Source organism: Lynx rufus, unplaced genomic scaffold (assembly GCF_022079265.1).
Source record: "Lynx rufus isolate CCGP_SWC_20201006 ecotype Redwood Valley unplaced genomic scaffold, mLynRuf1.p SCAF_11, whole genome shotgun sequence".
NCBI classification, from domain to species: Eukaryota; Metazoa; Chordata; class Mammalia; order Carnivora; family Felidae; genus Lynx; species Lynx rufus.
Window position 1 is genome coordinate 30701457 of NW_025814825.1, and position 21038 is coordinate 30722494.

General features: G+C 42.0%; 1 protein-coding gene across 2 annotated transcripts; it reads left to right on the top strand.

The window, feature by feature from the left end:
• Positions 1 to 4725: 4725 nt before the first annotated feature.
• ZNF239 (zinc finger protein 239) lies at positions 4726 to 20289 on the top strand. Of its 2 annotated transcripts, none has more exons than XM_047073125.1 (3): positions 4726 to 4789; positions 5614 to 5738; positions 17793 to 20289. In XM_047073125.1, exon 3 carries the CDS (start codon positions 18022 to 18024, stop codon positions 19273 to 19275), a length of 1254 nt encoding a protein of 417 aa, XP_046929081.1. In that variant the 5' UTR covers positions 4726 to 4789; positions 5614 to 5738; positions 17793 to 18021; the 3' UTR covers positions 19276 to 20289. The 2 variants fall into 2 exon arrangements, with proteins under 2 accessions (XP_046929081.1, XP_046929080.1); XM_047073124.1 differs by having other exon boundaries at positions 4732 to 4789; positions 5698 to 5738.
• Positions 20290 to 21038: the final 749 nt, after the last annotated feature.

The window sequence follows — 21038 nt, forward strand, 5'->3', positions numbered from 1 at the left end:
AACTGGACATATTCTTAGAACTTGTAGGAATCTGGAAGGAGGCAGCTCTGTGTTCCCCTGTTCTAGCCAGGAGCCAACCTGGCTGGGCTCAAATCCACACAGGAGCCCTGACCTCCCTTTTCTAGCTCCTACAGTGATTTCTGCAGCTTTCCTAGGAGTCCACTATGACTGGACCTGCATCTACCACCATTTCTATGTTGGGTTGATCCCTCAGCAGGCTGAACTGGGAGGCAGGGCCCAAGGGGTCCAACAGAAGTTCCTTTCCTCATCTCTATTCTGGCCTATTCCATTTGTGATCCCCTGAAAAGATGAGGTGATAGACAAATGTGCTATAGTGAACGTGTGCCCAATTCAATATCCAAGGTGCTGAGTTTCAATCCCGGCTCTGCCATTTACCACCAGCAGGATCTTGGGCAAGTCACTGTCCCTTTCTCACTCATCCTCTGTGCCTTCAATTTAAAAATAAGTGAGCAGGGGCCCCTGAGTGGCTCAGTCAGTTGAGCATCCGACTTCGGCTCAGGTCATGATCTCACGGCTCATGAATTCGAGCCCTGCATCAGGCTCTGTGCTGACAGCTCAGAGCCTGGAGCCTGCTTCAGATTCTGTGTCTCCCTCTCTCCCTGCCTCTCCCCTGCTTGCACTGTGTCTCTGTCAAAAATAAATAAATATTAAAATTTTTTTTCTTAAATAATAAATAAAACAGGGTTGTTAACAGGCAATGATAAACATTGGGCCCTGAGCCCAGTGCAGGGCATCCAGGAGGAAATCAGTAAATGGAAGTCCCTCCACCTTTCTTTCTGTGTGTCTCCCAAGGGCTCTCCAGCTGAGGCCTACAGACTGATGTGCTCCCTGGCCAGTGCTCCTCCAGGTCCCAAGACCACAATAAGCAGAAGATGCAGACCCCAAATGAAGACCTCTCAAGCTTCTTCCCAGAGCATCTGGCCCTGGCCACATGGAGGACTTAGCTGGGCCTCAATGGCCTCAGGGGGCCATACCATAACTGCCCTTCTCTGGGGTCAGGGATGGAATCAGCTAAGGAGAGATGGCAAAAGGGTACTGGATAGGGGTGGGGCAAGACTAAAGTAAGATTGAAAAAAAAAAAAAAAGTACCATTAGATACATCCACACAGCAGATCGTTTGACTTGGAAAACAGATACGAACATTCCTGTGAGCCTCAGCCACACTATTTAGGTAAAAAAAACTCCTTACTATATTGTGAGTCCCCTAAACAGGGCTCAAGAAGGACTTCTACTAACAAGTCTGCATTCATAAATGTGACAACTTGGAAGCACTGAGCAAGCTCCCTGAAAACCACAAACTACAAAAACAAAAACAAAAAAATAAAATGATCTGAAGAGTCATGTGACTATTAAAGAAACTTAACTTGTAATTTAAAATAAAAGGAAATCTCCAGGCTTACATTGTTTCACTGGAGAAGTCTATCAAATATTTAAAGAGGAATTAACATAAATTTTATGCAATCTCTTCCAAAAAATAAAACAAGAGGAACTATTATTTCCCAGCTTACTTTGTGAGGCCATTATTAGCCTGATAACCAAAACCAGACAGCATCAAAACAAAACAAAACAAGGGCACCTAGGCTCAGTCAGGTAAGCATCCGACTTCGGCTAGGTCATGATCTCATGGTTTGTGAGATGATCTCATGGTCAGCACAGAGCCTCCTTTGGATCCTCTGTGTCCCTTCCTCTTTTCGCCCCTCCTCCACTTACACTCTCTCAAAAATAAACAAACATTAAAAAAAAAAAAAACTACAAACCAATATCTCATTAATTTAGATGTAAAAATACTCAACGAAATATTATCAAATCAAATCCAGCAAAATAATAAGAGGATTACACACCTCAGCCAAGTGGAATTTATTCTACATATGCAAGATTGGTTCAATACTTGAAAACCCATTAGTATATAATCTACCATATCAATACTAAAGAAGAAAAATATTAAGATCATATCAATTGATATAAGAAAAAGCATTACATAAAATCCAACAACTACTCATGGTAACAATGCTAAGCAAACTATGAATAGAAAGGAATTTCCTCAAATTGATAAAGACCTAAAGTAACACCAAAGTTAATGGTAAAAGTTCAAATGCTTTCTCCCTAAGGGGGTGGGGGGAGGAACAAACAAGGATGTCTATTCTCATCAGCTTGTTCATCATAGTGCTGGAAATTCTAGCTCATGCAATAGGTCAGAAAAAACATAAAGGGAATATAGATTGGAAATAAAGAAGGTAAACGATCTCTAATTGTAGATGACATAATTCTCTATGTGAAAAATGTCAAAAAAGCATTTAAAAAAGAAAACCCTCTGGGGGTGCCTGGGTGGCTCAGTCGGTTGGGCCTCTGACTTTGGCTCAGGTCATGATCTCATGGTCCATGAGTTTGAGCCCCCTGTGGGGCTCTGTGTTGACAGCTCAGAGCCTGGAGCCTACTGTGGATTCTGTGTCTCCCTCTCTCTCTGCCCCTCCCCTGCTCACGCTCTCTCTCTCTCAAAAATAAATAATGATTTAAAAAAAAAATTTTTTTGGGGCGCCTGGGTGGCGCAGTCGGTTAAGCGTCCGACTTCAGCCAGGTCACGATCTCGCGGTCCGTGAGTTCGAGCCCCGCGTCAGGCTCTGGGCTGATGGCTCGGAGCCTGGAGCCTGTTTCCGATTCTGTGTCTCCCTCTCTCTCTGCCCCTCCCCCGTTCATGCTCTGTCTCTCTCTGTCCCAAAAATAAATAAACGTTAAAAAAAAAAATTTAAAAAAAAAATAAAAAAAAAAAAAATTAATTAAAAAAAATTTTTTTAAAGAAAACCCTCTGATAAGCACTAAGTTCAGCAGAGTCTTACACAAGATCAGCACACAAAAATTAATCAATTTTCTATATACTAAACAATAAATATGTGAAATCTGAAATTAAAAACACAATATCACTTATAGCATAAGAAAATTAAATATTAAGGTATAAACTTAACAAAACACATACAGGATCTATATCCTGAAAATTACAAAATTTATTTATGTAAGATGCTGCCATTAGGAGAAACTAGGTGAAGGACACGGGGACTTCCCTGTACATTTTTTCCAACTTCCTGTGAATCTATAATTCTTTCAAAATAAAAATTTTTAAAATACATGAACTGAAACAAATTGGGGAATAATAATGTGTTCTCGCACAGACAATAATGGGTGAGTGTGAGCACACGCTATGTATGAATGTGGTTGTGTGGGAACATGCTGTGAAGGGGTACAGATTGTGTGTATGTATATAGTTTGTGTGAATGAGTATGGCGTATATGTTTGTAGGCAGGCTGATCACTGTCAGCAGAATGCCGTTCAACACACATCCCAAGGTCCCAGCACCACCCTGGGAGGAAATTCCCCAGGGATCATTCTCCAGGGATTCTAAACTGCGCAGAACACAAGGTGAAGGTCTTTGTCCCCCTAACAACCCCGCCTGAGGCCCCTCAACTCATCCCTACAAACACCTCCTGACATTTTCTAAGTATAATGCACCATAATTCGGTGATAGTTACCTTCAACCATCTAGAAGCCTGGAAAGTTTCTGAAACACTTTAACCCCCTTTGCCTTCCTGGGGGCTTCCTCGAAAAGGGCTGTGGTTACTGGGTCCCTTTCATAAATGAGAAAACCAAGTTTTCAAGGGGAAAATTATTTGGAAACACAGGGGAATAATAAAGGGAATCAAGTGTGAATAACACGTGCTCTGGAACATTCAGAAAAAAAATCTGGACTTGAATCCATACTTTACCCTTATGATGAGACACTGAGTATGCTTCTTGAAACTTCTAAAATGTAAAAGCTGCAAAATGGGGTTACACCACCCTCCCTCGACAGTTCCTGGAACATCGTAGGCCCTCATGTTTGCCATATGAATGAACTTTGGAGCCAAGACGGTGAGGCCAAATAGCATATATTCATTTCAAAATATTTTTAAGGGTAAAGACAAAATTACAGGTGATATCTTTACGTTCTTTTCACACCAGTAACACTTCAAAAACTAAGAACACTTCAATGGGTATTCCTAAAATAACTGACACACTTATAATAAAAAAATAATAATAATAAGGAGTGCCTGGGTGGCTCAGTCGGTTAGGCCTCAACTCCAGCTCAGGTTACACTCTCATCCTTTGTGAGCTGGAGCCTACGTAGGGCTCTGTGCTGGCAGCTCCAACCTTGGAGCCAACTTCGGATTCTTCTCTCCCTCTCTCTGTCCCTTCCCCTCTCACGCTCTCTCTCTCTCTCTCAAAATAAATAAACATTAAAAAGTTTTTTTTTTTAATAGTAATAAGAAGGGGCGCCTGGGTGGCGCAGTCGGTTAAGCGTCCGACTTCAGCCAGGTCACGATCTCGCGCTCCGCGAGTTCGAGCCCCGCGTCAGGCTCTGGGCTTATGGCTCAGAGCCTGGAGCCTGTTTCCGATTCTGTGTTTCCCTCTCTCTCTGCCCCTCCCCCATTCATGCTCTGTCTCTCTCTGTCCCAAAAATAAATAAACGTTGAAAAAAAAATTTAAAAAAAAATAAAAAAAAAAATAAATAAAAATAGTAATAAGATAACTTAAACAAACTAGTCTCTAACCTCAAAGGACAGCTACCCACTGAACCCCCGCAGCCGGGAACTGGCCCGGACCTTCGCCGGAAGTGTGCGCCGGAAGTGGGTACGACCGGCCCGCAGCTTTCTGGGACTTGTAGTTGGGGGCCCTTAGGCGCGGACGCGGGTCAGTCTCGGGAATACTGCGCTTGCAGGTGTAGGATTCCACGTGGGAGGTGAGACGCGCAGGACAGGCAACGCTGCGGGCAGGGAGGCATTCTGTGGTTGGGATGTGGGAGTGACGCGGTGGTGGCGCAGGACCGCTGAGACCCGAAAGCCTGGCTGGGCGGCTGTGAGAGGGCTAGCGACCAAGAGGAGGTGCGGCCCGGGACCGCACGTGTGGGGGTGTGGGGGTGGGGGGGGGTGGAGAGGTGGATGGGGGGGTGGGAGTCGCGACCGCCTCTGTGTTCGCCTGGCCGGACCGCGATCACCTGACACTAAACGGCCCCCAGCGCAGAAGTGGCTGCGGCTCCGAGGGGCCCATCTCTCTCGCCCGGCTTAGCTCTGGCATTGGCCGGCCTGGAGGCTTCGAAGTTGGCCGTACCGGCCATTTCTGTGCCGGTGACTGGCCTTATTCCAGTGTTTGCGGTGGATGTTAGGCGACCGAGAGGGGCCCCTTTGAGAGACCTAGGTTTCTGTCCCCACAGCACTGTCCTCACACCCCAGAAATGAGGCAGGTCGGGGAAAGCGCCTCGGGTAGTGGAAATCCATTCTGAGGCCAAGCATCCAAGCTGAGAGCTCCTACTGCTCTTTCTAGAACTTCAGGACAGAAATCAGAATCCCTGAGGAAAGGGACACATCCTAGTGTTGCTGGGAGCAGCGGGATTTACTTACCTTCGTGGGTTTGGGGGAGAGGCTTGGCCTGTTCAATCCAAAGCCGTGTGGAGAGAGGTGAGGGAGGGGCAGCACGGAGAGACTAGAAAGAAAGCTCGGGAGATGGCGTGGGAAGGGCTACTGAAAAGGGGTTCGTAGCAGGAGCTCAGTAACTTTTTTCCTACAGTCTTGCTGGACTGGCTGGTCTGTATCCTGCAAGGTGGACTTGATTTTCATGGCTGTTTCTCTTTCCCTGACGCCACTTTTCCAGGACGGTGACCTTCCAGAGAGGAGGAAATGACCTAGTGCCGGGTAGGTGAGTTGGGGTTTCTTCTCTGTGAAAATGCCATCTCTCTGAGAATGGACAGAACCTTTCTAGCTTGGAACAAAGAAAGAACATTAGCATGAATTGAGTGCTCATCTGGTGTCAGGTCCTGTCTTTGTTCTGTACGATCTTTTTATTGTCAGACGTCGGTGTGAGACCTAAAATATTGTATACATATGGGTGTAAGAACATTAATATGCTAAGGGCATATAGCTACCAGATGATGTCGCCAGAGTCTGCACAGGTGGCCGCTTACTTTAAATTCCACATCAGTTTTCACTGAACCACCCTAGCTCCATGAACTTGGCCCACTCCCCAGAGCACTGCGCTGTGCTCTTCCATTGAAAGAGTCCACACAGCGTCTTTGCCTGGTCCTCTCTCAAAGCCTCCCTTTTCCTGCCAAGGCATTTCACTCGCATTGAAAGTTATTCAGAGTTCTCACCTGTTCCAGCCAGTGCTAAGTGGTGTCAGGAGAACAAACAGAATTATAAATTGTGGTGCTTTTCTGCATGAGCACATTCTGTGTGTAAAAGAATACACATCTTAATAATAACCATTTATTAAACATTAAAAAGTTTGGTAAATGCCAGCACAGTTGTTACCAAATCACTCCCAGTAATACTTCTTAACCAAGCTGTTCATCAGAGTTACTGTGGTGGTTTTTAAGAATTCAGATTCATGGGGCGCCTTGGTGGCGCAGTCGGTTAAGCGTCCGACTTCAGCCAGGTTACGATCTCGCGGTCCGGGAGTTCGAGCCCCGCGTCAGGCTCTGGGCTGATGGCTCAGAGCCTGGAGCCTGTTTCCGATTCTGTGTCTCCCTCTCTCTCTGCCCCTCCCCCGTTCATGCTCTGTCTCTCTCTGTCCCAAAAATAAATAAACGTTGAAAAAAAAAAAATTAAAAAAAAAAAAAAAAGAATTCAGATTCATAGACACTACCCTCACCCCAAACCTACTAAAAGGAGAGTTTCACTTTTTTTTTTCTTTAATCTTATTGGCCTCTGTACATCCAAAGATTTGTTGGATTTGTTGTGAGATATATCTCTATAAACTTAACGTGAGCGTCATTAAGGTAGGTAAGATGGGTTATTTATCTTTTATGCTCTGGTTGCTTTGTTCCCTTCACCAACATACCTACATGTTTAATTGGTCCAATAAATTGTTAAATTACTGAGTAGTACTTTTGTAAAAACTGATTTCTCATTTGTCTCCATAAAACCATTCCTCGAAAGTTACCTCGAGGTTAACACTTAGAATCACAGAATGTTTGAAATGGGAGGGGTCCGCCAGCCCCCTCTCTGCCTTGGGACTGGCATTTTACAGAGAGCTCTAAATCTGAGGGAGCTGAAGGAAAGCACCATGTCCCCTGTTGCAGAAGCAGCAGAGTCAGAAGGAAACCCCATGTCTTCTAACTCTATGCTCTTCCCTCTCCATAACTAAACAGGTGAATTATATCAGAAGTTACTTGAATAAAATATCAGGCTGGATTTTAAGGAAGAAGTAATTGGTTCTTTGCACCACCACCAGAAAGACCATCTTTTTGCTTGGCAAATACAGTTCTTAGATACATAGGAAGAGACCATGAGCTCTTATAAAGATCTGTTTAGAGGACAGTAAGCTGCCCCAAGGTCCTGAGAGCATGCCATCTCTGTGCCTTGAAAAGGAATTGAGGACTTCAAGGGAAATTAATGTGAATGAAACCCTGTGCTCTATATATTTTCCTTCCTTTTCCTCTACCTAGGCCCTGATGAAGATTATTTATCATGAAGTTGGGGATTGCTAATATAGTGGAATTTTGAAATTCTGGTATATATTAATAACTTTTGAATTTAAAGAAAGACTTTATTCCACCAATACTTATTGAGTGTTCTCTTATGTACCAGACATTGTCCTTGATTCTGAAAGGCAGGAGTCCCAATTTAACCCCTCCCTCTGTGACCTTGAGTAAGTCACTTCACTATCATGAGCCTTGGTCTTCTCATCTGTAAAATTAGAGTGTTTACCTTGATGATCTCAAAGTTCACGTATACTTGTATCTTTTCATCATTCATTTAAGTTGAATGTGAATTTGTAACTATCGTTTAGATCCCTAGTCAGTTGTGCTAGTTGCTGGGGATTTAAAGATTATTTGAACATGGCCCCTATCCTTTAGAATCTTGTAGCCAATTTGGAAGACAGACTTTATAGCTATGGTAGAGATATGTGAAAAATAGTATGAGATCTTGAAGGAAGAGGCATTTAACTTATCCTCACGCTTCAGAAAGGCAGTTGTTGATTGTCTTGAAACTGAAAGGAGTTGCAAGATGAATGGAAGAAATAAAAGTCAGGACAGAAGCAGCATGTAAAGGGCTATTCTAGATTACAGCATGACATTTGGTTAACTGCAGGTAATCTAGTCTGACGACAGCACTTGTCTACCTCCTGACTTCTGCATTACTGTTTTCCTGCCTCTGAGTAAATTGTTGGATCCAGCAAGGATGGGCTCTGGAAAGGAAGTGGAAAGTTACATGATATAAATAGTTTTAAGGAGTTTGACATTTGTCAGGTGGGAACAGGAAACTGCTAGTCCCATGACCTTTCCCTTTGGTTAGCCTTCAGGATACTGAGTCTACCTTGGGTGTAATTCATTAGCTCCACTGATATCAGGGGAGACTGTTCATTATTCAGATTCCTTCCCCCAGCTTTGTCTTTGGCAGAACCACTATTTTCTTTCCCTTTATCACGCTGATACCTTTCATGTGGCCCACTGTCCTACCATTTCTTATCCCGGAATCTTTAGTCTACTGCAGAGTGAGTAGTCCATCAACATATCCTTTCCATTCTTGGCATGGAATTCTCCCCACCACTTTATCTGTGGGATCTTAAAAAAATTAGTAACTCTGTCTTTCAGTCTCTGGATTGAAAAATGACAAACCTGGTATTTTAAAGACTTGGTAAGGATTTATTGTGGTCTAGAATAGGAAACGGGGGCCTTACCTACGATGGTGGCAGTGAAATAAAGAAGAGGTAACACTTTGAAGGGAGATTTAGGAGAGAAGAGTTCACAAGATCTGAAGTGGTTTGAAATTGCTGAGGTAGGGCGGGAGTCTTAGACCATCCAGATGACTGAGTGGAAGGAAGATGGTTAAAAAATGAAAGGGGAAAAAAGATAATTGATGGACTTGAATTTCAAAAGGAAGAAGATTGAATCTAGAATGCGACGGGAGAGGTTAGCCTCATACATAAAGAAACCTTGTTCTCTGAGGTTGAGAAGAAAGTCTGGTTGAAAGGAGTGGCTAATCCTAATGCTTGACGGTCCCCTGGCCCCTGTCCTCACGGGTGTATGTATGGCACCCTGAGGCAGCAACCTCCACTTCTGCCGCTTTTCTTTCCCACCTTCACGCAGGAACTTGCAGGCTTCTTGAGCCCAATCTCATCTCTCTCTCTCCTCAGATACAGTGGAGACCTGAGAGCTTGGGAGGAAACTGCTGCCTTCCCTCATCATTACCTTCCACTGGTGACAAGTAGGGTAGTCCTATCGTTCCTGCAAGCGGCCTGGTTGTCTTCAGTTTCCTGAGGCACGAGTGGGTAGAGCCCCTTCAGCCTCAGGCCTGAGGTGTTGGAGTTCTGAAAGTTAGCAGGTTCTTCCCTGGCCCAGAGTTGAGCTGCTTCTGTGGCTTCACTTCGTTCTCATTTTATGTATATTCTGTCAGTCTGCTTTTTAGGTGTGGCCTGTAGGCTGGTGGCAGCCCACAGACGGCTTGTTACCAGTCTGCAAAGACACAAGGAGAGACACTGAGAGTGTTTAAAATAATTCAATATTTTAATAATAATTTAACAATTTAAAAATGGCTTCGGTATTTTCTATGTCTGGGTTTTTATTTTCTAGTAACTCTTTTTTATTGTATTTTACAAAAATGTGACAAGTCTGACATATTGGAAACTTTTTAAAAGAAAGTATTCCTTCACCAGAGGTAATTTGAGAAGTGTTGCTCCATCCACAGAACGCTGGAAGGAACCAGAGTCACTGTGAAGTTAACTAAATAAATGTTTGGACTCCTGTTAAATGACAGGCATTGCTTGAGGATGCAAGGATCAGACACCTCTCTGTTCTTAAGTAACATATATCTTAGTGGGGAGAGATGGTAAATAAGAAAGCAAATGAATAAATAAGAAAATGAGATAAGGCATAAATAGTGCAAAGAAATGAAAACAAAGAGAAGTGATAGTTTCTGGATGCTACTGTGGATTAGACCATCAAGGAAATGCTTCTCTGACGAGCGGTAGTTCAGCTGAGACCTGAATGAAAAGGAACCAGGTGTGTGTGGATGTGGGAAAAGAATGTTCTGGGCAGAGGGGACAGCCAGTTTAAAGGCCCTAAGTTGGGATAGGTTTGATGTTGTCAAGGACCTGCAAGGTCACTGCGGCCAAGTATGACACGTAGGGAGGAGTGACTTGGGTTGAGGTTGGAGAAGTGACAGGACCCCAGTCTGTGAAGCTTTGCAGACTAAGATGAAGGGTCTGGATTTTACTCGATGTCCGTTGCAAACCTTTGGAGGGTTTCCTGCCTGATGTGATGTTTTAAAAGATCACCCTGGCTACTATGTGGAAAATTCATTGTGTGCGGTAGCAAGTGTGGAAGCAGAGAGACAAATTGGGAGGTTGGTACAATTCAGACTTAATATGGCTGTGCTCATAATCATAATCTCCAAGGTGGAGAGAAGTGAGTAGATTCTGATGTGTTTTAGAGATAGAATCGATAGGACTTGGTATGGATAAAATGTGAGGAAGAGAGGAGAGAATCAAAATGACTTCTAGGACTTTGACTTCAGCAACTGGGTGGGTTGTGTGGCCATTTACTAAAATGAGGACCCCTAGGCAAAAGCAGATGTTGATGGAGATTTTTAGGAGCAAGAGTTCCACTGGGGCCTATTAAATTTTAAGTGCCTCCTAGACATCCAAGTGCAGATGTTAAGTGGGATTTGGAGTGTAGAGGTAAGGGGAAACATTGCTGGAGGTAAATATTTGGGAATACCTAAGGATAGTATTTTATGGTATGTGTATATGTGCTATTTTCTTTTTTCCAGGAACGTTCAACTACTTAGTTTAGAAGTAGAAAGAACATGATTGATAGGACTAGGGAAAGACTTGAAATCAGAAGTATACTTTGGGGGGGAAAAAAAAGAAGTATACTTTGGCTGGGAGGAAAAAAAAGGAAGAGTTAGCAGCTGGTGCTCTTGATAAAAGAGGTGTGATGGAAGAGAAAGAGCAGAAAGAACAGGAAGATGTTTTTAAAGAGTAGGATAGTAAGAGATTAATATTTTAAAAGCAGGGTGGTCCATATAGCAAAATGGCCCTGGTTATGGTTATTGAGTTTGAAGAAATGAGGCAGAGATGATTAGCACTAAAGTAGTTAAGAAACATGAAGTTAGAGTGTTTAGCAAATTGTTCTCTTGGGTGTTGAGATTATCAGGATAATGATAGGAATGGGTGGAAAAGACAACTCAGCAATGTCGTGAGATGACAGTGACAAGGAAAGATTCAGTAACTGGACAGCTTAAGCTTGGGTGAGTTATGGACAGGAAGGGAAGGATTTGGATAAAAATAGCAAAGTGGATGAGAAGAGAAAGTTGTTCCAACAAAACTTGACTTAAATGACTCATATCCCTGAACTATACTCTTGTGTACCCTTCTTACCTTGTCCAGTGCTACCAACCCCACATTCCTTCCAAGGCATTTGTGCAAATGGTTGCCAGTCGAGGAGAAATGTGCTTAGTGTTTTAGAAGCTAGTAACATTCAAGGATGTTTCTTGGGGCTTCACTGAGGAAGGGCAAGGCTGTCTGGACTCTGCTCAGAGGAAGCTGCACTGAGCTGTGACGCTGGAGAACCACAGTTGGTCTCCATAGGTAAGAACATGAGCCTGGACACCTGCCTATTAGAATCTTTGTTTCTTCAAATTTAAATAGTGATGGGGCCCCAGGGGTGTAGTTTAGGAATTGATGTTTCCTAATTTTTTTTTTTTTTTTTTTTTTTTGGCACAAAGGATGTTTCTGGTTATTCTATGCAGCCAAAGAATTTGGCTTGTTAAGAATTGGAGAATGTAGGGGCGCCTGGGTGCTTCAGTTGGTTAAGCATCTGAATCTTGGCTTCAGCTCAGGTCATGATCTCACAGTTCATGAATTCGAGTCCACATTGGGCTCTCGTCTGACAGTATGGAGCCTGCTTGGGATTCTCTCTGTCCCTCTCTGCCCCTCTTCTGCTGACATGCGTGCTCGCTCGTTCTCTCTCTCTCAAAATAAATAAATAAACTTTAAATTAAAAAAAAAGAATTGGAGAATGTAGCTTTACTGAGTTATCTTAAAAACCATATCCCTTATAAAATCATCCCTTGGGACTGAATTTGCTTTCTGTACAGTTACCCGATCCTTCTTGTCTCCCAGTTGTGATCTCTCAGACCAAGGTGAAGATCATTATATAATGGAAAATAAACTCCAAAGGAATCAGTTAGGCATCATGGCAGATTATAAGCCCAGGCTAATTCATGAAAGAGGAGTCCCTTTTTTAATATTCCCGGAGTTCTTTCTGAAGTTCTCTGGTCTGTGGAGAAAGCTAAGGCCTCAAAGGATAGTGTCCACATACTGATCTCCCTTTTTCTAGTCACTTACTCCCCCCCCCCCACTTCCTTTTCAGAAGTTTGTGGTCTTTCCCATTTACACTGACCTTCTTATCTGAACTCTTGTCTTTTCCCACATTTTCCCCACATTGGCCTTGTACTATCTCCGCTTGACTTTATTTTCATTAAATATCCCTTGCCCTACAATGTCTAGTTTCCATTGCTTCTTTTCTTACACATTCAGGGATTTATCCATCTCCCCTTCTGAATAGAAGAAAATACTTTTGATGAGACAAAATTTCATACCATAAAGTAAAATATGGATATAACTGACAGTTTTTCTCAAAAAACATTTTGACTGCTTAAATCAAAGAAGTTAAACATTTTTGATATAATAATTCATTTTTAGGTATCTACTGTAAGGAAATAATCAGTACTCCAACTGAAAATCATGGAGAATGATAAGTCATTATAGAATTATTTAAAATACTGAAGGGACACCTGGGTGACTCAGTCAGTTAAGCATTCAACTCTTGATTTTGGCTCAGGTCATGATCTCACGGTTCATGAGTTTGAGCCCTGCATCAGTCTCTGTGCTGGCAGTGCAGAACCTGCTTGGGATTCTCTCTCTCCCTCTTTCTGTGACCCTCTCCCACTTGTTCTCTCTCTCTCAAAATAAATAAATAAATAGATAGATAGATAGATAGATAGATAGATAAAATGAAATAGTGAAAAAATTACTCACCAAACATATCAGAAGGTGTTGGTTATACAAATTATAGTGGAACATATAAGAGAAAAATGTGTACCCATTAAAAAATTCAATGATAAAAAATTTTTAGGGGCGTTTGGGTGGCTCAGTCAGTTGAGTATCTGACTCTTGATTTTGGTTCAGGTCATGGTCCTAGGGTCATGGAATTGAGTCCGATGTGGGGCTCCATGGAGCCTGCTTAGGCTTCTCTCTCTCTCTGTCCCTCTCTCCCACTTGTGTTCTGTCTCTAAAATAAAAAAAAAATGTTTTAAATAATTTTAAATGTTTGTTTATTTATTTTGAGAGAGAGAGTGAGCATGGTGAGGCGGAGAGAGGGAGAGAGAGAATCCCAAGCAGCCTCCACACTCAGCACTCAGTGTGGAGCCTGACACAAGGTTCGATCTCTTGAACTGCTAGATCATGACCTGAGCCAAAATCAAGAGTTGATGCTTAACCGACTGAGCCACCCAGGCGCCCCCACAAAAGGCTTTTTCACAGATGTAAGATACATATATACTTACTAGATTAAACCATGTGAAATTGCCATCCCGTAGTAAAAAAGACATTGTACAAAACCACCAAAAAGAAATAGCCGGTAATAATGGCTATCAGGGTTTTTTTCCTGCCTCTGTCCACATGGTTCTCTTCCTTCAGTGACTATGGCTCTTGAACCATTATTTTCAACTAAACCTGGGAGATGAGGCAAGCACCACAGAGTGAAGAAGTCCCTGTAAGTAGTGAGAGGCCTGTGCTTTCATTTTCTTTATATAAACATAATGCCTGTGCTCTATGCTTCCAGTTTCAGTCTCAATGCTAGGTCAGTCTAGTTTTAGTATAGTATCTCAGTATAGTTTAGTATGGTATCTCAGTATAGTTTTAATGTTTATTATAATATACTGCTAATTTTCAGTTTATCAGTATTTTATATTTTATATTGACTTATTTAAATCATAAATGAGGATTTAGCTCTTTTACATTATTTTCCCCAACATTCATCCACGATTAATGCTTACATTGCTTTGACTTCATAACGCTTGTTCCCTGCAGGGTAAAGTAGTGTACTATAATTACAGTTCCTTTTTTTTTTTTTTTTCCTTTCCTAAAGCTAATGCTTGCTTTTTAAAGTATTTTATTTGGGGTGATTTTCCATGCTGTTTTATAGTGGCTTGGTTAATTATTATAGTTTTCTCTTATGTAACAACAGTCGATTCAACTCAACTGTCTATTTTATTGACTTCTTTGCTCACTGCGATTTCTTGTATTGTGTATCATCTTCTTCACAATCACTTTTCCTCCAAATGGAAGATAATGCTCAATTATTTCAGGCTTCCAGTATTGTTTATTGGTAGTTTGGTGTTAATATATTAATTCTCATTTATTTGCACACAACCTGCCATTTCTGTCTGGATGCTTGTGTGTTTTCTGGTATTTTTTTTTTCCTTGAAGTCCTGAAGTTTCACATACAATTTTTAGCATTCAGTGAGCACTGAATTGTGAATTCTAAGAAATATTTTTATCTGTTACTGCTTTGATCATTTCTCTCCCTCCCTTCAGTCTTCACCATATTCACGGAACTACTACAAAATGGGCTTTTAGGGGCGCCTGGGTGGCGCAGTCAGTTAAGCGTCCGACTTCAGCCAGGTCACGATCTCGCAGTCCGTGAGTTCGAGCCCCGCGTCAGGCTCTGGGCTGATGGCTCAGAGCCTGGAGCCTGTTTCCGATTCTGTGTCTCCCTCTCTCTCTGCCCCTCCCCCGTTCATGCTCTGTCTCTCTCTGTCCCAAAAATAAATAAACGTTGAAAAAAAAAACCAAAAAACAAAAAACAAAATGGGCTTTTACTTTTATCTTTCCATCTGTCTCTTTTTTTACTCTGCATTCTAGGAGAATCCCTCAGTCTTCCATCTTAGCCATGTGTTCATTTTGCTTCTCGACCCATTGAGATCGTAGACCTTAGGATCAGACAGCTTGACGGTAGCTGTGACATAAGTTACTTAACCTTTTCAACCTTGGGTTTCCTCATGTGTAGAATGGATGTCATAAGAGTTCCTCTTACATAAGATTGTGCAACTAGGGCCTGAGTATTTCAAATGGGCATGACAGGGATAGTTGTAATCCTTTTCAGTCCTTTTATTAATTTGAAAGAATTCTGATTATTTTTCATAGCAATGTGTTTATATTTTATTAGATTATGTTGTTTTTCTAGATGCGATATCCTCTCAGATTTCTCTAGGATTTTAATTACGTACCTTTTAAATTCTGTTTCCTCTGGTCATTATTTCTTGAGTTTATGCCAGTCTTCATTTATGTTAGTTTTCTGCTTTTTTTTTTTTTTTTGTCTGCTTATATTGTTTTTATTGTCTCATTTTTTTTTTCAAAAGGCTTATGTTCACAGTATGACACTGGAGTATGTATCCTCAGCTGATGCTTGGCCCTCTTTGGGGCATGCATGCTGTACTTATAGAGGACACCTCTGCTGATTGGGTTTGAGACAGATATAAGAATCCAGATGGTGGGTGGTTGTAAACCCCTTTTTTAAGGTTGCCTTTTCAGTGCAAAATTACCTGGGATGTGCCCTGCTTCTCAATCTCTAGCTCTGAGGTATCTCTCTTATCAGAAATCCCACTTCAAGGGTTACCTCGAGCCTTATTCTGGGCACATGTGGAGTCAGTTGCTTCTTTTTGTACTTTAATCAACCCTTTCATTGTGCAGGTTCAGTATTACCTCAACTTCTGCTTTTCTCTCCAGCCCAAATAATACTATTAGGAGTTTTTCTTTGGCAGACCATTTATTTTGTTCTTGAGGCTTTCTGTGGGGCCACTACCCTTAGCCACCCAATGTTTCATTTTTTTGTAGGGAAGAGGGTGCTTGGGAGAGTGGTGCTGATAATGGCAACAACTTGTCCAGCCATTAGAAATGCCTAACATTAGGGGCGCCTCGGTGGCTCAGTTGGTTAAGTGTCCGACTTCAGCTCAGGTCATGATCTCGCGGTCTGTGAGTTTGAGCCCCGCGTCAGGCTCTGTGCTGACATCTCAGAGCCTGGAGCCTGCTTCGGATTCTGTGTCTCCCTCTCTGGCCCTTCCCCTCTTGAACTCTGTCTCTCTCTCTCTCTCTGTCTCTCTCCAAAGTAGATAAACAAAACTAAAAAAAAAAAAAAAAGGAAAAGAAATAAATGCCTAACATGAATTAATAAACATGTTTCCAGGGTAAACCTCTCTTTACAACTGTTGATTCTGAGTTTGGAATTTGAATTTCTAGGATTTGTTGAGATCTTAGTCTTTTGGAAGCCCTTTTCTCTGTATGTGATTTGAGCTGTGCATTTGGGTTTTGGTTTTTTTGTTTGTTTATTTGTTTTTGGTTTTTGTTTTGTTTTGCTTTGTTTTTTGGTTTTTTTTTTGGATTCTCCATCAGTTCTCATTCATCTGCTCTGTATCATCTAGGAGCTTCTCAACATTTTTATTCTGCTAATTGTGGCCTATTTTTACAAGACTATTGTGGACTTCTTTTTTGTCACCTCAGTGTAATATTAAGATACTCACTCTAATTGTTTTGATGAACATACATACTAGTAAGTCTAAAATCTACATTCCTGGAACAGTTCTCTCTCAGGAGTTCCAGGCCCATATTACTGAACAGTACAAGAACAGCACCACAAATTAAACAAGGCAAAGTTTGTGTTTTTTATTGGTCCCCACTTTCCCATTCCAGCCTGTCTTACCAAGTACACCCCCATACCTGGTCAATTCAAGTAAGGAACTTAAGGATCCTGCTGGGTGCCTCCTTCCCCTCCTAAGTTTAGTCAGTCATCATGTGATTTACAATGAATTTCTCCCTTTGTCTTGATAACCATCCTTATCACTTTGCTTCTGATTTGCTGCAGCAATTGTTTCTCTACCTAAAGTTTTGCTTATTTCTGATGGTGTTTAAAATCACAAAATCAGGTATTTTGCTCCCCATTGAAGTCCTTTAAATCCCTGAGGGTTGTAATCCTAAATCCTTATAGTACACGCCAAGCCCTTTGTTCTGGCTCCTGCCTTCCTCTTCAGAGCACACTTTTTACCACTGTCACCTGTTTTATATCCTCCACAAGGAGTTGTGTATAGTTTTCTGGAGCATGTCATATTTTCTCTGCATTTTCACTTTCCCCCCCCCCCTTCCATTTGCTCCCAGAAATCTTCCCCAAGGTTTGGGTTGAATGCCTGTACTCTGTGCTCCCATGACTGGTTGTGCGTGCATCTGTTGTCATACTTAAGGTTATCACTGTTGATACTGTCTTTCTTCCTAGTAGGCTCTAGCTTGTTAAGCAGAAGAATTTCTATTTTCTTCTTTGTATCCCCAGCACCTTTTAAAGTGGGTTACCAATTTAAATGCAAATTTAATTAAAGTACAATGAAGTAAAGTGAAATGAAATGTTATTTGTGACAAGGACACATTCATTGCCTATGCAAGGTTAGGGGAAGAACAGTTTTTTTTTTTTGTTTTTTTTTTTTTTGTTTTTTGTTTGTTTAAAAGCTGAGACAAGATTTCTGCCTTATGTAGCTAAGCCTTCTCTCCTTCTGACATTAACCCAAAGGACATGACTATAAGGACGAGACTGAACCTTTTCCTAGTTACTAAATCTTCAAGCATTAGGCATTCTAGTTCCAAAATCTTGAAATCTACTCTTTGTATGTTCTTATCACTGAATTCTCTTTGTTCCCTAGGAGATTTGAATGAAAATTCTATGGAGAATCTTCAAGAAAAAAGACTTAGGGATCTATTACCTAGGGGCTTTTCTGCTGGCCAATTTTAGAAGATATGGCCAGCACAATAACAGAGTCAGGATTGTATTGTGAATCTTCCAGGAGAAGGGTACAGGAATCCTGAACTAGATTGTTCCCTTTGTCAGAAGTAGGGAAAAGCATCTTCTGTATTTCTAGAAACAAGAGCAGTATGGTGACTCTTCAAAGTGATGATTATAAAAACATGGCAAGTGAAGAATATTTGTCTTTGAAAGTCCCAAGCCAAGTGGCTACAAAGGGCTCCTCAGTGACTTTCTGCAAAAATGAGCCCCAGGATCCTCAGAAAAGTAAAAGTCTGTTTATAACTGAAGAAGGCACTGAGAGAAAAGTCTTGGGAGGAGAAAGTCCTCCCACGGACCATTGTTCAGAGAACCTTCAAATTAAACTTTTGTCTGATGTAACAGAACTGGTCTCGCCATTGGTCAGTGGTGAGGCGACTTGCCAGAATGGCCAGTTGAGAGAATCTTTGGATCACTTTGACTGTAACTGCAAAGACATTTGTGGTTGGAAATCACAAGTGGTCGGTCGTAGTCATCGGAGAGCTCATACAGAGGAGAAACCCTGTAACCATTACAACTGCAGGAAAAGACATAACAGCTCAGGCAGTAATCCGTGTGAGAAAATCCACACTGCAGAGAAGCTACACAGATGTAGTCAGTGTGGTAAGGACTTCAGCGAGCGCTCAGAACTACTACTTCATCAAAGACGCCACGCAGAAGAAAAGCCCTACAAATGTGAGCAGTGTGGGAAGGGCTTCACGAGGAGCTCCAGTCTCCTCATCCATCGAGCAGTCCACACGGATGAGAAACCCTATAAGTGTGACAAGTGCGGAAAAGGCTTCACAAGGAGTTCAAGTCTGCTCATTCATCACGCAGTCCATACAGGCGAGAAGCCTTATAAATGTGACAAGTGCGGGAAGGGCTTTAGTCAGAGCTCCAAACTGCACATTCATCAACGAGTGCACACTGGCGAGAAGCCCTATGAGTGTGGGGAGTGTGGTATGAGCTTCAGTCAGCGCTCCAACCTGCACATCCACCAGCGAGTCCACACTGGGGAGAGGCCCTACAAATGTGGGGAATGTGGGAAGGGCTTCAGTCAGAGTTCGAACCTTCACATTCACCGGTGCATACACACAGGTGAGAAGCCCTTCCAGTGCTACGAATGTGGGAAGGGCTTTAGCCAGAGCTCTGATCTCCGCATCCATCTCAGAGTCCACACTGGAGAGAAGCCCTATCACTGTGGCAAGTGTGGGAAGGGATTTAGCCAGAGCTCAAAACTCCTCATCCACCAGAGAGTGCATACTGGAGAGAAGCCCTATGAGTGCAGCAAGTGTGGGAAGGGCTTCAGCCAGAGCTCCAACCTCCACATCCACCAGCGGGTTCATAGGAAAGATCCTATTAAATAAGGTCTACTGGAAAGACTTAAACATTTTTAATATCACTCTTCCCTTTATATTCTCAGGAGAGAGATCATAGGTTATTCAGATATGTTCCCTCACTGAAATTTATTCATTCATTTAAAGTATTTAAGTACCAAGCACTTTGTCATGCTATTCAGAGAACCGATTGTTCTGGTTCCTCGGATGGGTAGAGTGAAATATCTGTACTTTGCAGTTCAGCCAGTGTTATTAGAACTGTATATCCTACCCCGCATTTTTAAGTGCAAAAAACTTTATATTTGTGCAAGCAGAACATGTTTCCCCTTGTTCACATTCTGAGAAATTGAAACTCTGGTTTCTCTTCAAATCATGTGCCTTGTGTTTTTCCTATTTCCTTCCAGCCTTGATGAGCTCTCTCTGAACTGTGATTGCACGTGTTAGTTTTAGGTCAAGGGAGTGAGTGGTGGGAGATACTATGGGCATGAAATCTCTTGTGTTTATGAAAAAAAACATACCAACAGTGTGTGGCCACGTGGCAGGTGGTAGAGAGGAGCTACTTGTGTGGTACACCCCATACACTGTTTTACAGAATATTGAACCCACCCCCCTAAGGCAGCTGCCTAGGAACAGAAGTAGTTCTTTTTCCTGGGTGCGGCTGGTCTATTGGGGTTCTTCCAGATCTCACCACTTCAGATGACCCCCTGCCACCAAACTAAAGCCAAATAGGGTACATATACCATGTTGAAACATAGCAGAAATGAAATATATCTAAATGTATTTAATTCCTCACTACCTCATTTCCTTAATTTTCTTCAGCACTCATGTCTGCGCTAAGCAAAACAAAGGAGTCCAGAGAGAAAATTTCTAGTATTTTTCTCTTTGGGCTTATCTCTTGTTTTAATATTTGCTGTACCCCCCAAAAGCCATTTGTTTTCACAGAATCCCCAGCCTGTTTAGGTCTCACTATAGATCTAGAAGTCTGATTTATAAAATTATTCTTATATTTGGCTGAAAGTACTTCACATAAAAATAGCTATATGGGGCACCTGGGTGGCTCAGTTGGTTAAGCCTCCGACTCCACTCAGGTCATGATCTCACATTTTGTGAGTTTGAACCCCATGAGAGGCTGTGTGCTGACTGCTCCGAGCCTGGAGCCTGTTTTCAGATTCTGTGTCTCCCTCTCTCTCTCTGCCCCTCCCTGCTCACACTCTGTCTCTCTCAAAAATAAATAAATGTGAAAAAAAATAGCTATATAAAAACATTTTAACCTATTTGGAGAGTATGTTTGGGATGACCAGGCTTAAAATATGCAATGTATCACATATAATTCACTTGCAGTGTGAAGCTAGGACACTTCAAAGAGACATTTGTCCCCTAGAAGTTGATACAAGAAGCGGAAGCAACAGTTGAAAGAAAAGTGATTATGTACATAACTAAAGTGAAATTTACTATACAATGAGCAGCCCTCATTTTCTCACTAATGGTTAATGATTCCTCAAGCAGTTCTCAGGTGGTTACCTAGTGTTTCATACCCCAGTTTTTCACCAATAACTAGTATCCATATATGAAAAATATGGATGCTTACTTATTAGCTTGAGAACATGGGGTTATAACTAATATATCCTGACCAAGGTAAGCTGAAGTAGTTAACTGGACATAGATAACAGGAAAAGTATACATGAATTTTGGGGAAACAGCTCATCTCTATTAAGGAATAAAGAAGAGAGATTAAGACATTTGCCTTTAAGAGATAGTTCCAGAATATTTGACTCCACCCTTGAGTAAGCGTT

What these genes read in the sequence shown, in the direction of transcription:
- ZNF239 (XM_047073125.1), top strand. Translation starts at nt 18,022, where the DNA reads ATGGTGACTCTTCAAAGTGATGATTATAAAAACATGGCAAGTGAAGAA.